The 17,116-nt window shown below is 50.3% G+C and overlaps 2 protein-coding genes across 2 annotated transcripts; both read left to right on the top strand.

The window, feature by feature from the left end:
* Positions 1-2,189: 2,189 nt before the first annotated feature.
* Positions 2,190-4,672, top strand: LOC125914033 (glutathione S-transferase theta-1-like). Its single transcript, XM_049619138.1, has 5 exons — positions 2,190-2,618; positions 2,704-2,791; positions 3,768-3,918; positions 4,203-4,379; positions 4,464-4,672. The coding sequence occupies exons 1-5, from the start codon at positions 2,507-2,509 to the stop codon at positions 4,662-4,664; spliced, it is 729 nt and encodes a 242-aa protein (XP_049475095.1). The 5' UTR covers positions 2,190-2,506; the 3' UTR covers positions 4,665-4,672.
* Positions 4,673-5,176: 504 nt separating this feature from the next.
* LOC125914034 (glutathione S-transferase theta-4-like) lies at positions 5,177-12,589 on the top strand. The gene is made up of 5 exons (XM_049619140.1): positions 5,177-5,658; positions 7,031-7,118; positions 10,218-10,368; positions 10,930-11,106; positions 12,280-12,589. The coding sequence occupies exons 1-5, from the start codon at positions 5,547-5,549 to the stop codon at positions 12,475-12,477; spliced, it is 726 nt and encodes a 241-aa protein (XP_049475097.1). The 5' UTR covers positions 5,177-5,546; the 3' UTR covers positions 12,478-12,589.
* The last annotated feature ends 4,527 nt before the right edge of the window (positions 12,590-17,116 follow it).

Genomic DNA, 17,116 nt, shown 5'->3' with positions numbered 1-17,116 from the left:
CAAGTTCCCAGGTGACGCTGGTTGACTTTATGGTGCTGAAGGAGCTGCTGGTGGGCATGAGCTCAGACCAGCCAGGCAGCCTCCCTCCGCTGACCCTGCCTAGAGGGCCAGGGGGACCAAAATCTCTGTTTGACAGATGGTGGGATCCTTCCCTGGCTTTCCTCAGGTCCTGTGGCTGCCCTTGGGGTCAGTGGCATGGCTATCCCTGTCTCCTGTATTGGAGTCTAGAATCAAAGCCTCAGCACTGACCTGTCCGTGAGCCCTATGACCCATGTGGGGCTTGGCTGTGTTGGAAGAGTGGTCATGGCTGGTGGCAAAGCAGGAGTTAATGGAGGCTTTCCTGGGTACAGGGTTGTGCCAGGGCCACAGCCCCATCCTGAAGATCCGGGGGGCAGGTGGTCAATCCCTCCCGGGGCCCCACCAGAGTTACATCATAGGTCCGCTTAGAAGGCTGGGAGATACAAGAAAGACTCCTCTCTGGTCACCTATCCTTGGCCTTTTGGTTTGTCTGAGCCTCTCTGTTGGATGAGTGAATGAATGAGCAAATGAGTAATGAATGAGTGAATGAGAGTCCCTTGCTGCCCTCCTCCCTATCTCTGTCTCCCCACCTTGCTTCCAGGTTACTGTCTATTCCTCCCTTCTCTTGCTCCTCCCCTTCACCGTAGGGCTGTGACCCCTATCCAATATGGTAAAGCCAGTTGGGGTTTTCTGTGCAGGGTTGGGTTACAGGTCCCAGGGTGTTGGACCCAGGGCTCCCTGATGGCTCTGGACATGCCAAGTCTGAGCCCAGCCTCCCATCTACAGACTTGCTGGATGGCTGCTGGCTTTGCTGGGCCTGCCTGGCTTCAATCCCTTCTGCCTGGGCTCCAGGATGGCTGGCTCTGGACAGCCTGGCTCCTGGAGGCTGCCCAGCCCTTGTCCTCCTCCACCGGGGAAGAATCTGAGCCAGCTGTGTTCCTTCTGCAGACAGTTGCTTTCCCGGCCTCATCTTAGGAATGGCAATGCACTTCAGCAGGGGTCAGCCTTGGGCCTGTTCCCAGTCCTTCCTTCCCAGGAACTCCTGTCACAGCCCTAGGACCCTGCCTGATCCAATCAGAGTGGTCAAGGGATACAGGGTCTTCACTGGCTGGGCTGGGCCATGAACTATCCTTGAAACTAAGGGTGGGGTCAGCTCTGCCCGACCCACATGTCCTGTGAGTATGTGTGTTTGTAAGGGATGCAATGTGTCCCTAAAAGTCTTGCCTGGCAGACTTCAGTTCCTATGAAAACAGTGGGGAAGGCATTAGAGTTCCCTTGCATGGTCAGTGGCTCTGACCTCCTCAGGTCCCAGAATGGGGCTGGGGGCAGCTTCCTGGGAGACCATGGCTCAGTTCCCAGGGGGCTACTCTGGCTTGCTACCTGCTCCGCGAGTCACCCCACCGGCCAGGGCCAGTGTGGATGCCAGGCCCCAGCTCCTAACCCACCCATGGCTGTTGTCTGGGTTCATGGAGGCCCTGCCCCACAACCTCACCCTCAGTGTCTCAAGACTTGGGTTCTGACAGAAGAGAAGTGCACGGGACAGTCCAAGAGGAAGGCTGAGAGGCAAATGGACAAGGTTGGGGAGTGTGAGGAGAGGGAGCACTGCAGGGCTGAGGGTGCTTGGGAGCATGGGATCAGATTTGGACTTGAGAAATCCCCTCTGGTGCTGTGTGGACCAGGACAGAGGGCCCTGGGATGGAAGTAAAAGGGCTGGTTGAGGAAGCTGGTGAGGCCGGAGGGAACAGGTGTGGGTAAGGAGAGGGAAGACTCCAGGGGGCTGGTCTGAGCCCCAGGGGGTGCGGGGCACCAGAGAAGGACAGTCAAGAGAGAGAGATGTCTTTACAATGTCAGGATTTCAGGACAGTTACTCAGACTGGAGAGAGGAGAGGCTTGGGCTGGGGACATGTGAGTATGAGCATGAGTGTGTGTGTGAGAGAGAGAGAGAGAGAGAGAGAAAGAGAGAGAGAGAGAGAGAGAGGAGAGAGAGAGAGACTCTGTGTGTGGGACTCTGTGTGTGAGTTTGTGTGAGTCTGTGTGTGAGGCACAGGTGCAGTGGGAGGAAAAACATAAAAGGTCTTAAAGACCAATAGTGCGCCTCTGCCAGGGAGACTCCTACTTCGACAGAAAGGTTGTGAAAGCCTCCCCGGCTGCCAGGAAGCAGAGATCAGGGAGTGGCCCAGCCAGAGGGAAGAGGCAGGACCTGGGGGTGTCCAGGGGCTTGTAACACCCAGTGAAGCAGGAGGAGGGCCAGGCTGGGGACCCTGCTTTGAAAAACCAGCGACAAATATTCAACAGCCCACCCTGCCTCCACTCAACCGACAGCCCAGGAGGTGGGGAGGCTTGCCAGGGCGCCCAGCTAGTAGTTCAGAGGAAGTAGGCTTGGGGGAGGGGAACAGACGTCTTTGGGTCCCATTTTGAAGGGGCCAAGCAAACCTCCCCAGAAGCAGGCTAAAGTGTTGAGCAGGGGAGGACACTGGGCGGGGCAGGCATGCCGCTGGAGCGGTTTCTGGACCTGTACTCGCCCCCCTGCCGTGCCATTTACATTTTCGCCAAGAAGAATGGCATTCCCTTTGAGTTTCGGCCTGTGGAGCTGGGACGAGGTGAGTCTTGGCTAGGCTGGGCCACATGGGGGGTGGCATCCAGGAGCCAGATCTTGCTGAGCCACCCATCCTCTGCATCCCCCAGGGGAGCACCTGAAGCCTGAATTCTTGAAGGTGAACCCCCTGGGGAAGGTGCCTGCCCTGAGGGATGGAGACTTCCTGTTGGCGGAGAGGTAATGGGGTCCTGGCGCCTGTGGAGGCTTCGAGGTTGGGGGAGGCGGAGAGAGGACGGCAGAAAGCTGATGGTCCCACACTTGGAGATCTTTCCAGACTGCTGTGGTCCCCTCTTCCTCCTTTTAGCTCACCCAGCTTGGGGGCAAGGGGCTGGACTAGGAGTTGCTCTGGGGCTAAAGATGGTTGGTAGCTTCAGCATGGAGGGCTGGGCAAAGGTCACTCTGTTAGGCCTGGACAACCTGGACTCTGCTGGGGAAGATCCAAGCTTGAGGTTAGCCCTCCCCAGATGTCCCGAAACTGGCCTTCAAGTCACAGGAGCCAGGAGCTAGGCAGCCCCAGATTTGCATTGGGCTCTGAATCCCAGTTCCCCATATCCTCGATCTCGGCCACAGAGGGGTCACAGAACTTCGTGTCCCATGTTTCTCCCCTGTAAAATGGAGTAGTAATGTAACCCCTCCCAGGACCTGCCTGAGAATGGAAACTGGGCACCACCTTTTTCTATAAAATGTTTTCTAGTTGCCATTACATTTTTATTATTTGACTTAGAAATTGTGTGCCAGGAGCCCAGGGAGGATCAAGAAAGGGGTTCTCCTCGATCCCCTCCCCTGGACCCTGGCTGCTAGGGAGCACTGGCCTGGGAGGGAACTTGGAGATCCCTTGGGCAGGATGTCCATGGCAGGTCTGCCTCCCTCCTGCTCAGTAGGACCCGGATGCCAGAGAGGTGGGTCTGGAGGCAGAGGGCTGGCTGGGTTAGTAGTCGGGGGAGGGGAGGTGGAAATACGGGTCCATGGGGAGCGCGTGAGGAATGGAGCAGTTTGGTGGAGAAAAGATGGCCCGTGGTGGGGATGTGGGAGTGGGGTTGGCCTCCCCCGGAGGTGGCGTTGGACAAAAATCCAGTCAAATCACCCTGTTTGTGAGAGATGAAGCTGCCTAGCCCTGAGGGGTGGCGGACTCTCTGACACCCCCTGTTTGCAGTGTGGCCATCCTTTTATACTTGAGCCGCAAGTACCAGACGGCGCCATACTGGTATCCACCTGACCTGCAGGCCCGCGCCCGAGTCGACGAGTACCTGGCGTGGCAGCACACGGCCATCCAGCTGCCTGCCACCAATGTCTACCTGTGTAAGGTGAGCCTCCCCGCCCTATTATGCAGGCTTGGGCAGCAGTCAGAACCCCCAGTGCTGGAAAGGACCCACGGGCACATATATAGCCCTCTATCCACTGTCCCGGGTAGACATCTGTAATTGATCACGGCATTCTTTCCCCTGAGTCTAAATGAATTCTCAGAATCCTTCTGAATACAGTGCCCCAGGGGGTATCACTAATGGATGGTGGCCAGGGAGGGGTGGAGAGGTGGTTGTGGATGTTTGGAGGAACCCAGGATAAGCTGCTTCCATTCCCCCTGGCCCAGTCCCTCCTGCCCCACTTCTCGGGGCAGCCTGTGGACACTGTGCGCCTAGACCGGCTGTTGGGGAAGCTGAAACCAGCCCTGCAGCACCTGGATCAGGAGGTCCTGGCGGCCAAACCCTTCCTGGCCACCGAGCAGGTCTCCCTAGCGGATCTGATGGCATTCACGGAGCTGATGCAGGTAAGCTTCTCCTGCCTGTTTGCCCTCTGGGGGCACTCTGGGCACAGGGCTGAGTCCCCTGCTCTGGCTACCCTGTCTCCCCAGCCCACTGCTGTTGGCTGCGACCTCTTCAGAGACTGGCCCCGGCTGGGAGCCTGGCGAGCCCGAGTAGAGGCTGCCCTGGGCCCTGAGCTTGTCCAAGATGCGCACAAGCTTGTGCTACAGCCACGGGACCCCAGAGACGCCCAGCAGGACCCCTGGCTGGCACAGGAGCTGGTGCATCGGCTGCAGGAGCGGCTCAGTTGAGAGGGATGTGGCCCAGCCCATTCCCCTGCACTCTCCCACCCACAATAAACATGCTGTGTGACGTCTACTTGTCTCCAGCTTCCTCTGCCTTACCAAGTGGGGTCTCCCCACTTCTGAGCAGAATCTGGAGGGACAAGTGATCTCCCGAGATGATGCAGCCTAGAGGCAGCAGCACTCAGGCCTCTCGTGGGCTTCTAGTTACCTTCCTGAGTTGCCAGCTGCTGAACTCCACTGGCCACTGCCAGTCCCAAGCCAGACCAGAAGTTTCTGGGGTTCTCTCCATGGCACAGCTTCGCTGGCTGACCCTAGATACTCCTGTGGCATTGTCCCCAGTGCCCTGACTGCTCTCTAGGATCCTGTTTGTCTTTCTCTCAACACTTTTCTAACCATAGTTCAGGCTAGACTGACCTATGCATACCCCCAATCCTTGCTTCTGAAACCCTCCATGGTTACTTCCTATTGCCCCATCCTCGTTCTGGACCCAGCAGAGGCCCTTGGGTTACATTCTACAATAAAGTTCTGGCCCTCACAATTCCCGCGTGTAAGTCCTTCTCCGACATGGGCCACGGGCACACACGTGTGCCAAGAGGGAGGGGGAAGGGCAGGGTTGCAGGCAGCCCCCACCTCCTGCCCCTGAGCCAGGGTCCTCTCCCTTGTCTACTCCTGAGTCTCCCGAGAATTCTTGCTGCTGTGAGAATTCCGGGCTTCCTGGCCTCATGACAACACCAAGTGAAACAAGAAGTTCCAGAACGCGGGGTCCTAGGCCTGGGTTGGAGAGGGCCGACGGGCACAGAGCCAGGCCCAGGGGCTCAGGCTGCATATAGGCTCAGGTTCAGAGCCTGCTGGCTGTGGCTGGTGGGGGTGCCCGACACGTGTCTCAGCATGGGCCTGGAGCTCTATCTGGACCTGCTGTCAGCATCCTGCCGCGCTGTCTACATCTTCGCTAGGAAGAACAACATCCCCTTTGACTTCCAGTTTGTGGATCTGCTAAAAGGTAGGCATCCCACGCTGCCCGGCATAGGTCTGGCCTTGGCAGGGAGGCAGGACGCAAGGTCAGAGCGTCTCTGAGAAGCGGAGACACAGAGGCGACTCCCCACCTTAAAGTCCAGACTTTCCAAGGGAATCGTAGGCTGTCCGGCCCTGTGACTAATTCTGCCCTGCTATGATGAACAGGCTCTTTTTTTTTTTTTTTTTTAAGTTTATTTATTTATTTTGAGAGAGACAGAGACAGTGTGAGTGGGGGAGGGGAAGAGAGAGAGTGAGAGAGAGAATCCCAAGCAGGCTCTACACTGCCAGCGTGGAGCCCAATGTGGGGCTTGGACCCACAAAACTGTGAGATCATGACCTGAGCTGAAACCCAAGAGCTGGATGCTTAACTGACTGAGCCACCCAGGAGCCCTATGAACAGGCTCTTATAAGATAAAGTGGAAGGAAGAAGTGCCAGGCATCCCCTGGTCTCCCATCTAGAGCCCTCGGCTTTTCCTTGCAGTATCTTTTTAGCTGCGGCACCTCGGATGAGCTGGCAAAGGTCGCAGAGGTGTGTGGTCATCCAAATCTGAGTCAAGACTACCTCTTCAGGCCACACTCATTCTCCCTCCACGTTCACACCTGCTCAGGGTGACACAGGCCCGGGGTGAGATGCAGAGCACTGGTCTCCAACATTACCCCAAGCATGGAGGAGGTTCTTAAAAGCTCACGTTGCAGAGGCAGAAGGCTCTAGAATACAGAGGAGGAGGCCAGGTCTTCCGAAATGAGGTGTGAATCCAGCCCCAGAAATGTTTTCTGACCGAGGCAGCTGGTTGAGGAAGAGTTAAAACTCCCAATAGACCAGGGTGCCTGGCTGGCTCAGTTGCTAGAATTTGTGGACTCTTGATCTCTGGGGCTGGTCATGAGTTCAAGCCCTCGTGCAGTGGAGAGCTTACTTAACAAGAAAACAAAACAAAACCCACCACAACATAACAAGTCTTCTGATAGATTGGTTGTATATGAGAGGCTCCCTTTTGGATTCCAGCTGTGTGCTGGGGCTGGGGCTGAAGGAGTGGGGGTGGGATCCAGGCTTCTAGGGCTGCTGCTGATTCACAGGCTATGGCTTCAGGCCGAGTTGGGAGTGGGGGCTGGAGGTCTCCAACTTCTGTAAGCCAACGGGTTGTCCTGGTCACTGAGCCTGGGATGGGGGCAGGAGTCTTGATCCTAATCCCGATTCTGCCACTGACTTGCCCTTTGACCTGAAGTGAGCCATGGATGGTGTTCCTCTGGGCTTGTTTCTCCTTCTAGAGAAAAGGGGGAGAAAGGCATCTGCCTCTGGGAGACCCGGGCCTCTCTTTCCTAGAGTCCCAGCACCCTCAGACCTTTCCTACCCCTCTCAGGTCACCACCACAGCAAGGAATACATAAAGATCAACCCCCTGAAGAAGGTACCCAGCCTCAAAGATGGAAAATTTGTCTTATCTGAAAGGTAAGTCTTCCTTGCCCACCCCTGCTCCCATCTGTCTCTGCTCCTCCTGGGACATTCAGGTTGAGCCGACCTACTAGTACTTACTTTTTATTTACCGTGAAAAATTTTATACGTACACCAAAGTAGAATGAATACTAACTAATGAGGGATATGAAGACCTCCACAGGATACCCATCACACAATTCCAACAGTGGTCCACGTGGGGAGCCCATTTTGCATCACCTGTAACCAACCCACTCTATTCCCCTCTATTCCCCTACCTGCCAGATAAAAGATGAGGGCTCATAAAAAAAAAAAAAAAAAAAAAAGCATCACCACAATACTTTGGTGACACCTTATAAAAAATTAACAATAATCCCTGGGGACGCCTGGGTGGCTCAGTCATTGAGCATCTGACTCTTGATTTCTGCTCAGATCCCTGGGTTGTGGGATCGAGCCCTGTGTCTGGCTCTGTGCTGAGTCTGGATCCTGCTTGGGATTCTCTCTCTCTCTCTCTCTCTGCCCCTCCCCTGCTCACACTCTCTTTCTCTTTCAAAAAAAATAATTAATTAATTTAAAAAAACAGCAACAGTAATCCCTGGATTTCAACCAATACCCTGTTCTATTCAAAAGTCACTGATTATCCCCAAAATATTTTCTTTGTGGCTTGTGCATTTGAATCCAGCTCCAAATAAACTACAAGTATGGCAGCTTGTGGTCTGCCTATAGTTCCCTCCATGCCCCACCTTTTGCCTTTGCATTTTTAATATACTTTTAAAAAAATGTTTATTTATTTTTGAGAGAGAGAGAGAGCACAAGTAGGGGACGGGTAGAGAGACAGCGCAACAGAGGACCCCAAGCAGGCTCCATGCTGACAGCTGATAACCGAGAGCCCAGTGTGGGGCTCAAACCCACAAACCGTGAGAGCATGACCCGAGCCAAAGGCAGATGCTTAACCGACGGAGCCACACAGGTGCCCCTGCCTTTACATTTTCGTTATGGTTGAAGAAACAGAATCCTTTGTCCTGAGGAGTTTCCCACAGTCTAAGTTTTGCTGATCGTGTTCTCATGGTGTCATGTTAACATGGTTTTTCTGTCCCTTCATTTCCTGTAAATTGGTCATTGAAAGTAGAGGTTTGGTGAGATTCAGGGGTTTATTGTTTCTCAGACAGCTTCAGAGGCGGTCTCATAATTGTCAAATGTATCTTCCTGGTGGACCATAGAACTTGGGTGACCCCAGTCCTGGATGATTTTCCTAGGGCTGTTGTAAAAAATTACCACTGACTAAATGACTTAGAACAACAGAAATGTATTGCATTCCTAGAGGCTAGACGTCAAAACCCCTGTGAAGGAGCTGGAAAAGCTTCTCTCCCGGGTTCTGGTAGCCTCAGGCTATGTGTCTTTGGCCAGTTAGTTGTTATCTTTGAGCCTCAGTTTCCTCAAATGTAAGCATACTGGGACCCACCTTATAGGGTTATTGTGAGATCAACTGAGATGATTCAGGATTTAGGATTTCCCTTCTTGATGTTTCCTGCCTTCTTAGACAGTTGTACCTCTGGGGCCTCCCTCTCAGGCTGCTCCTTCCCTTCTCCCCCCTCCCACCTCTGTTCCCTTCTTACCTGCTGACTCTGTGGTGGGCTGCGGGGGCACGGCAGGGCAGGCTCCTGCTTCTTGGACTTTGGTGTCATATCAGACTCTGACTCAGGACTCTCTGGGACCCCAGATGTTCTAGACACCTCAAACATATGTGTCCATTCTGAGTTCCTCCCTTCCTGCCCTCCACCAGCCAAGAGCAAGACAATTCCCTCCAAATTGTGCCTCCAGTCTGTACCCTCCCTGTACCCCTGTGGCCCCTGTCCTCCTCAGAACCCCTCCACCCAAGTACCAGATCTTGTTTCTTTTTTTTTTTAAGTTTGTTTTGAGAGAGAGAGAGAGAGAGAGAACACAGGAGGGGCAGAGAGAGGGGGAGAGGGAATCCCAAGCAGGATCTGCACTGTCAGCACAGAGCCCGACCCAAGGCTTGAACCCACAAACTGTGAGATCATGACCTGAGCCGAAATCAAGAGTCAGACGCTCAACTGACTGAGCCACCCAGGCACCCCTCTTTTTTTTTTAAATTGAGATACAATTGCCATACAACATTATATTAGTTTCAGGTGTACAACATAATGATTCAGTTTATGTATATATTGTGAACTGATGATCACCATGGTAAGTTCTAGTTGACGTCTGTCATCACATATAGTTGTAGATTTTTTTCCCTTATGATAAGAACTTTTAACAACTACTCTCTTAGCAACTATATTTTTTTATTTTTTATTTTCTTTTAATTTTTTAAAATTTTATTGATTTTTGAGAGAGAGAGAGAGAGAGCGAGAGCGGAGGAGGTGCAGAGAGAGAGGGAGACACAGAATCTGAAACAGGCTCCAGGCTCTGAGCTGTCAGCACAGAGCCTGACATGGGGCTCGAACTCAAGAACCGTGAGATTATGACCTGAGCTGAAGTCTGACACTTAACTGACTGAGCCACCCAGACGCCCCCCCCCCTTTTTAAAAAATATATATTTTAATGTTTGTTTATTTTTGAGAGATAGCACAAGCGAGAGAGGGACAGGGAGGGGGGTGTATAGAGGTTCTGAAGTGGACTTTGCACTGTCAGCTGGGATCCTGGGGGCTTGAACTCACGAACTGTGCGATCATGACCTGGGCTGAAGTCAGATACTCAACCAACTGAGGCACCCATGCACCCCTCTTTTATTTATTTATTTATTTATTTATATTTAAATGTTTATTTATTTTTTGAGAGACAAAGAGAGACAGAGTGTAGCTACCTCTTACCCCTGAATTCCCATACATGTTGTTTTCCGTCTAGACTGCCCTTCCTCATGCCATCCATCAGATCCCATTCACCCTGCTGGTCTTCCTTCGGGCACTCGCTGACTGGCGGACTGACTGCCTTTCCTGGCACCCTTTGGGCTCATCCTCCCCCCAGAAGAATGTCAATGCCTAGCACCTGCCTGTGGCTGGAAGCCCCACACTGAGCCCCGGCCACGCTGGGGTGGTGGGTGTAACAATGTTGAGGAAGGCAAGAGCAGTGCCCCCCGACTTTTCCTTTTTGCAGCGTGGCCATCCTTTTCTACCTGTGCCGCAAGTACAGCACACCCTCACACTGGTACCCACCAGACCTGCACACACGTGCCCGCGTGGATGAGTTCATGGCCTGGCAGCACACTGCCATTCAGATGCCCATGAGCAGGATCCTCTGGATCAAGGTGAGTGGGGTCAAGGCTGGGCTGACCACCAGTGAGTTCAAGCAAGTCTCCCTCCCTTCCTGAGCATCATTTCCTCAGCTCCCTCTCCTGCCTGCCTTACAGAGCTGATGGGAGTGTGGAATGAACGATTGGGTATGAAAAAGCCTTATAAAGACAAGGGGAAGGGTACCCAGGAGGGGCTGATATTACTCAAGACTGGATAAGATTCAAGAAATTTCATTCTGAACTAGAAAACATCACAGTCAAAGGGCCCAGAGAGACCACCAAATTTGAAGATGACGACTAGCCAATGTATGTATATGTACCCTTACTTCTTATCTCATGCCTGTGACAGACATCACTAATCAATCACAGGATTCCATCCTGCTAGGATCTCAAAATCCTTCTGGACAATGGCCCCAGGTAACTTCTACCAACCAGAACTGCTAAAAGAGGTGAACTTGCTTTTACATCCTTGGTTCTGTCCAACACCTCTCTAGCAGACAAGGATGCTGAAGATTGGAGGGTCAGATGGGACTAGGGTGCAACCTCCTCTTCCCTCCTCTCCCCCACCCCGGCCAGATGCTGATCCCAATGATCACTGGTGAGGAGGTTCCAGATGAGAAGGTGGAGCAGATGGTGGCAGAGGTGAAGAACAGCATGCAGCTCTTTGAGGAGAAGTTTCTGCAGGACAAGATGTTCATTGCCGGGGACCACATCTCACTGGCTGACGTGGTGGCCCTGGTGGAGATGATGCAGGTGTGCAGTGGGGTAGGGACACAGCCTGGGCAGAGGTAGGACTCCTCTGTGACCACTGGGGCCACAGTGTGAGGATAGGCTGCTGGAGGGAGAGGGATTCTGGGAGCCAGGTGCCTAGACCTGACCCAAGGGTAACCGGAAGCACAGGAGATTTTGAACCAAGGAGGGTCACGATCATCCATGCTTCACAATGCTTTTTCAGTGTGGGCAGGAGCTGGAAGGCAGGCCTGGGACAGGGAGAAGAACACAACATTTCTCAGTTAGTCAGCCAGGATCCTGGATGCCTCCGCCTCCTGCCGGACCCTCCAGGAAGTGTCCAGAGGCCTCCAAAGAGTCCTTCTGGATGAATGCCTCTTTTCTAGAGCACCAGACATCTAGCTATACAAGGAAGCTCCCTGGTTCTGGGTCGGAGGGGCATCCACAGTGCTTTTGGGGGTCCACCTGGGTGTGGGACAGTTTTGTGGTTTCTACATGCAGGGGAGGGTGGCTAGTTCTGCCCTAGCTGGTATGCAGGGTGGCCAATTGAGACCCCGGCCAATGTCTTGAGAGGCCAACGCAATTTCTGGCCAGTATGCAAAATGTCCGCTTTAGTCCATGGTCAGTGTGCAGGGCAGATCAGCACCAGAGAAAACCATTTCAGTTTTTCTGTCTCAGGTGGTGTAGTCCCCTACATTTCAAACCCTACCCCTTACATTTCACCCACCCCACCCCATTTTGGAGCCCCCAGGCTTTTTGCGTGCATGTCTCTTAGACTACCTGCTGGGTCTCCCATTCCAGGCCCTGCGCCTGATCACAGAGGAAGGTTCAATGTGGAAATTCAATGTGTGAATTCTTCCCACTCTCATCTGAGAATAAGGGATTTCTCTGGTAGAAGGCAGGGCCCATGGGAGGTTTCACACTAAAAAGTAGGAGTCATCTGGGCCAGGAGTCACCTCAGAAAGGGGTTCAGGAACCTTGGAGCAAGACCAGTGGAGAACCTGGAGATTCTGACCTTCCAGCCCCCACCCCACATCTATCACATAGCGTATGACCCCTTGCTCAGGCCTGGGATGGGATGGGTCACAGACTCACTCTTTGCAGTGGCAGATAGGGAGACACCCTGAGGCTGTAGGAGGGGACGTAGGTAGGGCTGGTCCCCTGGCTGACCATCTCTTCCTCTTTGTGTATCTACAGCCCATGGGAGGCAACTATAATGTCTTCCTCAGTAGCTCCAAGATTGCTGAGTGGCGCATGAGGGTGGAGCTGGCCATTGGCCCTAGCCTCTTTGGGGAGGCCCATGACCGGCTGATGAGGTTGGCCGAGTGGGACAGTTCAACATTGGATCCAATGGTCAAGGAGAGGATCTGTGAGTTGCTGCAGAAGTTCAAGTAGAAGCAGCCCATCCTGCAGGGCCTGGCTGGCCCAGGCCTTTGAGCTTCTTTCCTTAGGGGAGATGTTGAAAACAATTCCACTTCTTCACCTAATAAAGTACTGTCACAACCACCATGGTTGCTGGGCCTGGGACAGTTGGTGTGAGCATAAGTTCTCATGTGGGAGAAGATGGCGGTGATGGGTCCTCCCAGGTTCCAAAAAGAGTTTAAAAGCTAAAGGTTAAATATGATTAAGGGTGCCCTGCTGGCTCAGTTGGTAGAGCATGTGACTCTTGATCTTGTAAGGGTTAAATTGTAGTGTAGGGCTAACCTGTAGCCTTAAGAAATAACAGCTTTGTTTTAACACCGTAGATTAAGAGATAACAGCCTTGGCCTATCAATCAAGGGAACAAAAGTTCAAGGAAAATCAACTGGATTAGTGTTTGATTGGAGTGGGGCAGGGCATGTCTGAACTGTTTCCACCCCCATCTGGGAACTATTTCTTTGTTCTGTTCCCAGATGATGATAAGACCATGTGGTCGGCTATAAAAACTCTGTACCCCGGCTGTTTGAGACCGCACTTGGGTCAAGAGTGTCGGTCTTGATCGGTTGGCCTTGCCTCTTATTGCAATAAACTTTGTTGTGACTGTCATTGGTGCCCATAGTATTCTGTTTCAGGAGTCGTGTGGATGCAACAATCTTAGGGTTGTGAATTCGAGCCCCAAATTGGGCATAGAGCTTACCTAAAAACAAACAAACAAACAAACAAACAAAAAACTGGATTTAATATAACTTAAAAAATAAACATGATTCAATTGTCAATAATAGTTGATGACTTCAATACCCCACTTTCAATAATGGATAAAACAGTAGGACAGAAAATCATCAAGGAAATAGAGGACTTGAACGATGCTATAAACCAGTGGACCTACCAGATATATATACAGAACACTCCACCAACGACCACAGAATACACACTCTTTTTGTTTTTTTTAAGTTTATTTTTTTTAGTAATCTCCATGCCCATTGTGGGGCTGGAACTCATGACCTCGAGATCAAGAGTTGCATGCTCTTCCACCTGAGCCAGCCAGGTGCCCGAGAAGACACATTCTTCTCAAACACACATGGAATATTCTCCAGGATAGACCATATGTTGGGTCACAAAATAAATCTCCATGAATTTAAACAGATTGAAGTCATATCATGTATATTCTTGGGAACACAATGGAGTGAAATTAGAAAATAATAGGAGAGGCACCTGGATGGCTCAGTCAGTTAAGCATTCAATTCTTGATTTCGGCTCAGGTCATGATCTCATGGTTCATGAGGTTGAGCCCCACATCGGTTCCTCACCAAGGAGCCTGCTTGGGGTTCTCTCTCTCCCTTTCTCTCTCTCTGCTCCTCCCTCCCTCTCTCTCTTTCCCTCAAAAATAAAGAAAAAATGAACTAAAAATGAACTAAAAAAAAAGAAAATAACAGAAGGAAAACTAGAAAGTTCACAAATATCTGGAAATTAAACAATACATTCTCTCTTTTGTTTTTTATTTTTTATTTATTTATTTTTTTAACATTTATTTATTTTTGAGACAGAGAGAGACAGAGCATGAATGGGGGAGGGTCAAGAGAGAGGGAGACACAGAATCCGAAACAGGTTCCAGGCTCTGAGCAGTCAGCACAGAGCCCGATGCGGGGCTCGAACTCACATACCGCAAGATCATGACCTGAGCCGAAGTCGGACGCTTAACCGACTGAGCCACCCAGGCACCCCATCTCTTTTGTTTTTTAAAGTAGGCTCCACACCCAGTACAGAGGCCAATGTGGGGCTTGAACTCATGACTCTGAGATCAAGGCCTGAGCTGAGATCAAGAGTTGGACACTTAACTGACTGAGCCACCCAGGCGCCCCAGAGTGTCAGACTCTTGATTTCAGCTCAGGCCATGCTCCCAGGGTTGTGGGATCAAGCCCCAAGTTGGGCTCTTTGCTGAGGCTGGGGATTCTCTCTCTCTCCCTCTGTTTCTCTCCCCTGCCGGTGCTATCTCTCACTCTCAAATAAAAAAATAAAAATAAAATAAAGTAAATAAAACCCTTTAAAAAGAGAAAAACAAGACAGGAAATCAATGAAACAAAAAAATTGATTTTTAAAAAAATGTTTATTTTGAGAGAGAGAGAGAGAATGCATGCGCAATTGTGCATGTGTACCCATGTGGGAGAGGGACAGAGAGAGAATCCCAAGCAGGCTCCACACTGTCAGCACAGAGCCCGCCTGGGGCTGGGAACTACCAACCTGAGCCCAAATCAAGATGCTTAACTGACTGAGCCATCCAGGTGCCCCCAAAATTGGATTAAAAAATTTTTTTAATTTAATTTTGAAAGAGAGAGACAGACAGACAGACAGAGCACGAGCAGGGGAGGGGCAGAGGGAGATGGAAACACAGAATCTGAAGCAGACTCCAAGCTCTGAGCTGTCAGCACAGAGCCCAATGTGGGGCTCGAACTCACGAACCGTGAGATCATGACCTAAGTCGAAGTCGGCTGCTTAACCGACTGAGCCACCCAGGCACCCCCAAAATTGGATTTTTGAAAAGATCAACAAACTTGACAAATCTTTAGCAGCTATGATGAACAAGAAAAATATAAGACTTGAACTACTCAGATAAGGAATAAAAGTGGGTACATCACAACTCATCTTACAGAAGTATAAAGGATTGTAAAGAATATGCTAGGAACTATTGTATGAGAATAAGTTAGACAACCTGTTTGAGATGGAAAATTCCTAGAACACATTATCCACCAAAATGGACTCAAGAATAGAAAGTCTGAATAAACTTATGGCAAGTAAAGAGATTGAAATAGTAAAAATAATAATAAAAAAAACCTTCCTACAAAGAAAAGCCTAGGATCAGAAAGTTTCACGGGTGAATTCTATCAAATGCTTAAGGAATTAACACCAAATGGGGCATTTGGCTGGCTCAGTCAGTGGAGCATGCAACTCTTGACCTTGAAGTTGTGAGATCTGGCCCCATGTTGGGTGTAGAGACTGTTTAAAAATAAAATCTTAGGGGCGCCTGGGTGGCTCAGTTGGTTAAGCTTCGAACTTGAGATTTCAGCTCAGGTCATGATCTCACGGTTTGTGAGTTCAAGACCCCCACTGGGCTCTGCAATGGCAGTGTGGAGCCTATGTGGGATTTAATCTCTCTCCATCTCTCTGCCCCTCTCCAGTTTGTTCTCTCTCTCTCTCTCTCTCTCTCTGTGTAAATAAAGAAACTTAAAAAATAAAATAAAATAAAATCTTAACAGCATAAAAAGAATTAACAGTAAGCCTTTACAAACTCTTTCAGAAAATAGAAGAGGAGGAAACATTTCCCACTTGATTCCATTGTTATCAGAGAACCAGTTCCAAATTCATATTTTGTTGCTTGAGGCTTGAAAATCAATACTTGAGAGACAAATGATGGGGGGGGGGGAGGAAAGTTTGCTTTATTCAGGAAGCTGGAAACCTGGGAAGATGGTGGATAAATGTCGCTAAGATCATCTTCCTCGTCCAGGTGAAGCCAGAGGGTTTTAATTGGGAAGGCACAGGAAAAGGGAGTGGGGTTACATGGGGGAGATGTAGGTGCCCAGGTGGCTAGTGCTATGTGGACATGACCCTGAACGGACTTGCTGGCATCACTGGCAGCTATTTTGGGATGTAGTCAATCCTTATCTTTTGGGTAAGTTTGGTCCTTCACTCCTCAAGGCCAGTGGCGTTCAAATCTCAAGGAAATAAGTTCTGCTACAGATCAAGGGATTTAAGTCAGCAAACAAGGAGTGCATAAGCTTGAAGCAAGTGAACCCTTAAGACTGGGTGGAGTGCTACTACACTATGAAGCCAGGATGACTCTGAGATGCAAACAGGAAAAAGAACATGAGAAAATAAACAACTTTGTTGCAATATTCCTTATAAATGCAGGCGTTAAAATTCTCAACAAAATACCAGCAAATCATATCCACAGCATATTAAAAGGATTATATATCATGAGCAGGAATGCAAAGATGATTCAATATATGAAAATCAATCAGGGCACCTGGGTGACTTGGTTAAGCATCTGACTCTTGATCTCAGCTCAGGTCTTAATCTCAGGGTCTCGAGTTCAAGCCCTGCATTGGGCTTCGTGCTGGGCATGAAGCCTACTTAAAACAAAAAAACGTGAAAATCAATCATTATGACACATCATACTAACAAAATAAAGAAAAAAATCACATGATTATCACATGATTATCTTGATAGATGCAGAAAAAAGCATTTGATGAAATCCAACACCCTTTCAGGATAAAATAACCCAACAAATAACGGAAGGGAATTCCCTCAGCCTGATAAAGGGCGTCTATGAAAAACTCACAGCTAACATCATACTTAATGGTGGAGTTCATGAGTTCGAGCCCCTCATCAGTCTCTGTGCTGACAGCTGGGAGCCCAGAGCCTGCTTCAGATTCTGTGTCTCTCTCTGCCCCTCCCCGGCTCGTTCTCTCTCTCTCAAAAATAAATAAAACACAAATAAATAAATAGCCTTTGTCTCTTTTTCTATAGAATAATAAATCCATCAGTCTCTTGTGAGATAGGTTACGTGAGTCAGACCCAAAGAAAAGGATTCATCCTGAATATGGACCAATGTAGGTTTTGA

This window comes from Panthera uncia (genome assembly GCF_023721935.1).
Source record: "Panthera uncia isolate 11264 chromosome D3 unlocalized genomic scaffold, Puncia_PCG_1.0 HiC_scaffold_8, whole genome shotgun sequence".
In the NCBI taxonomy this organism is placed as follows: domain Eukaryota; kingdom Metazoa; phylum Chordata; class Mammalia; order Carnivora; family Felidae; genus Panthera; species Panthera uncia.
The sequence above is the reverse complement of the archived record's forward strand: the minus strand, read 5'-3'. Positions and strand labels throughout refer to the sequence as shown.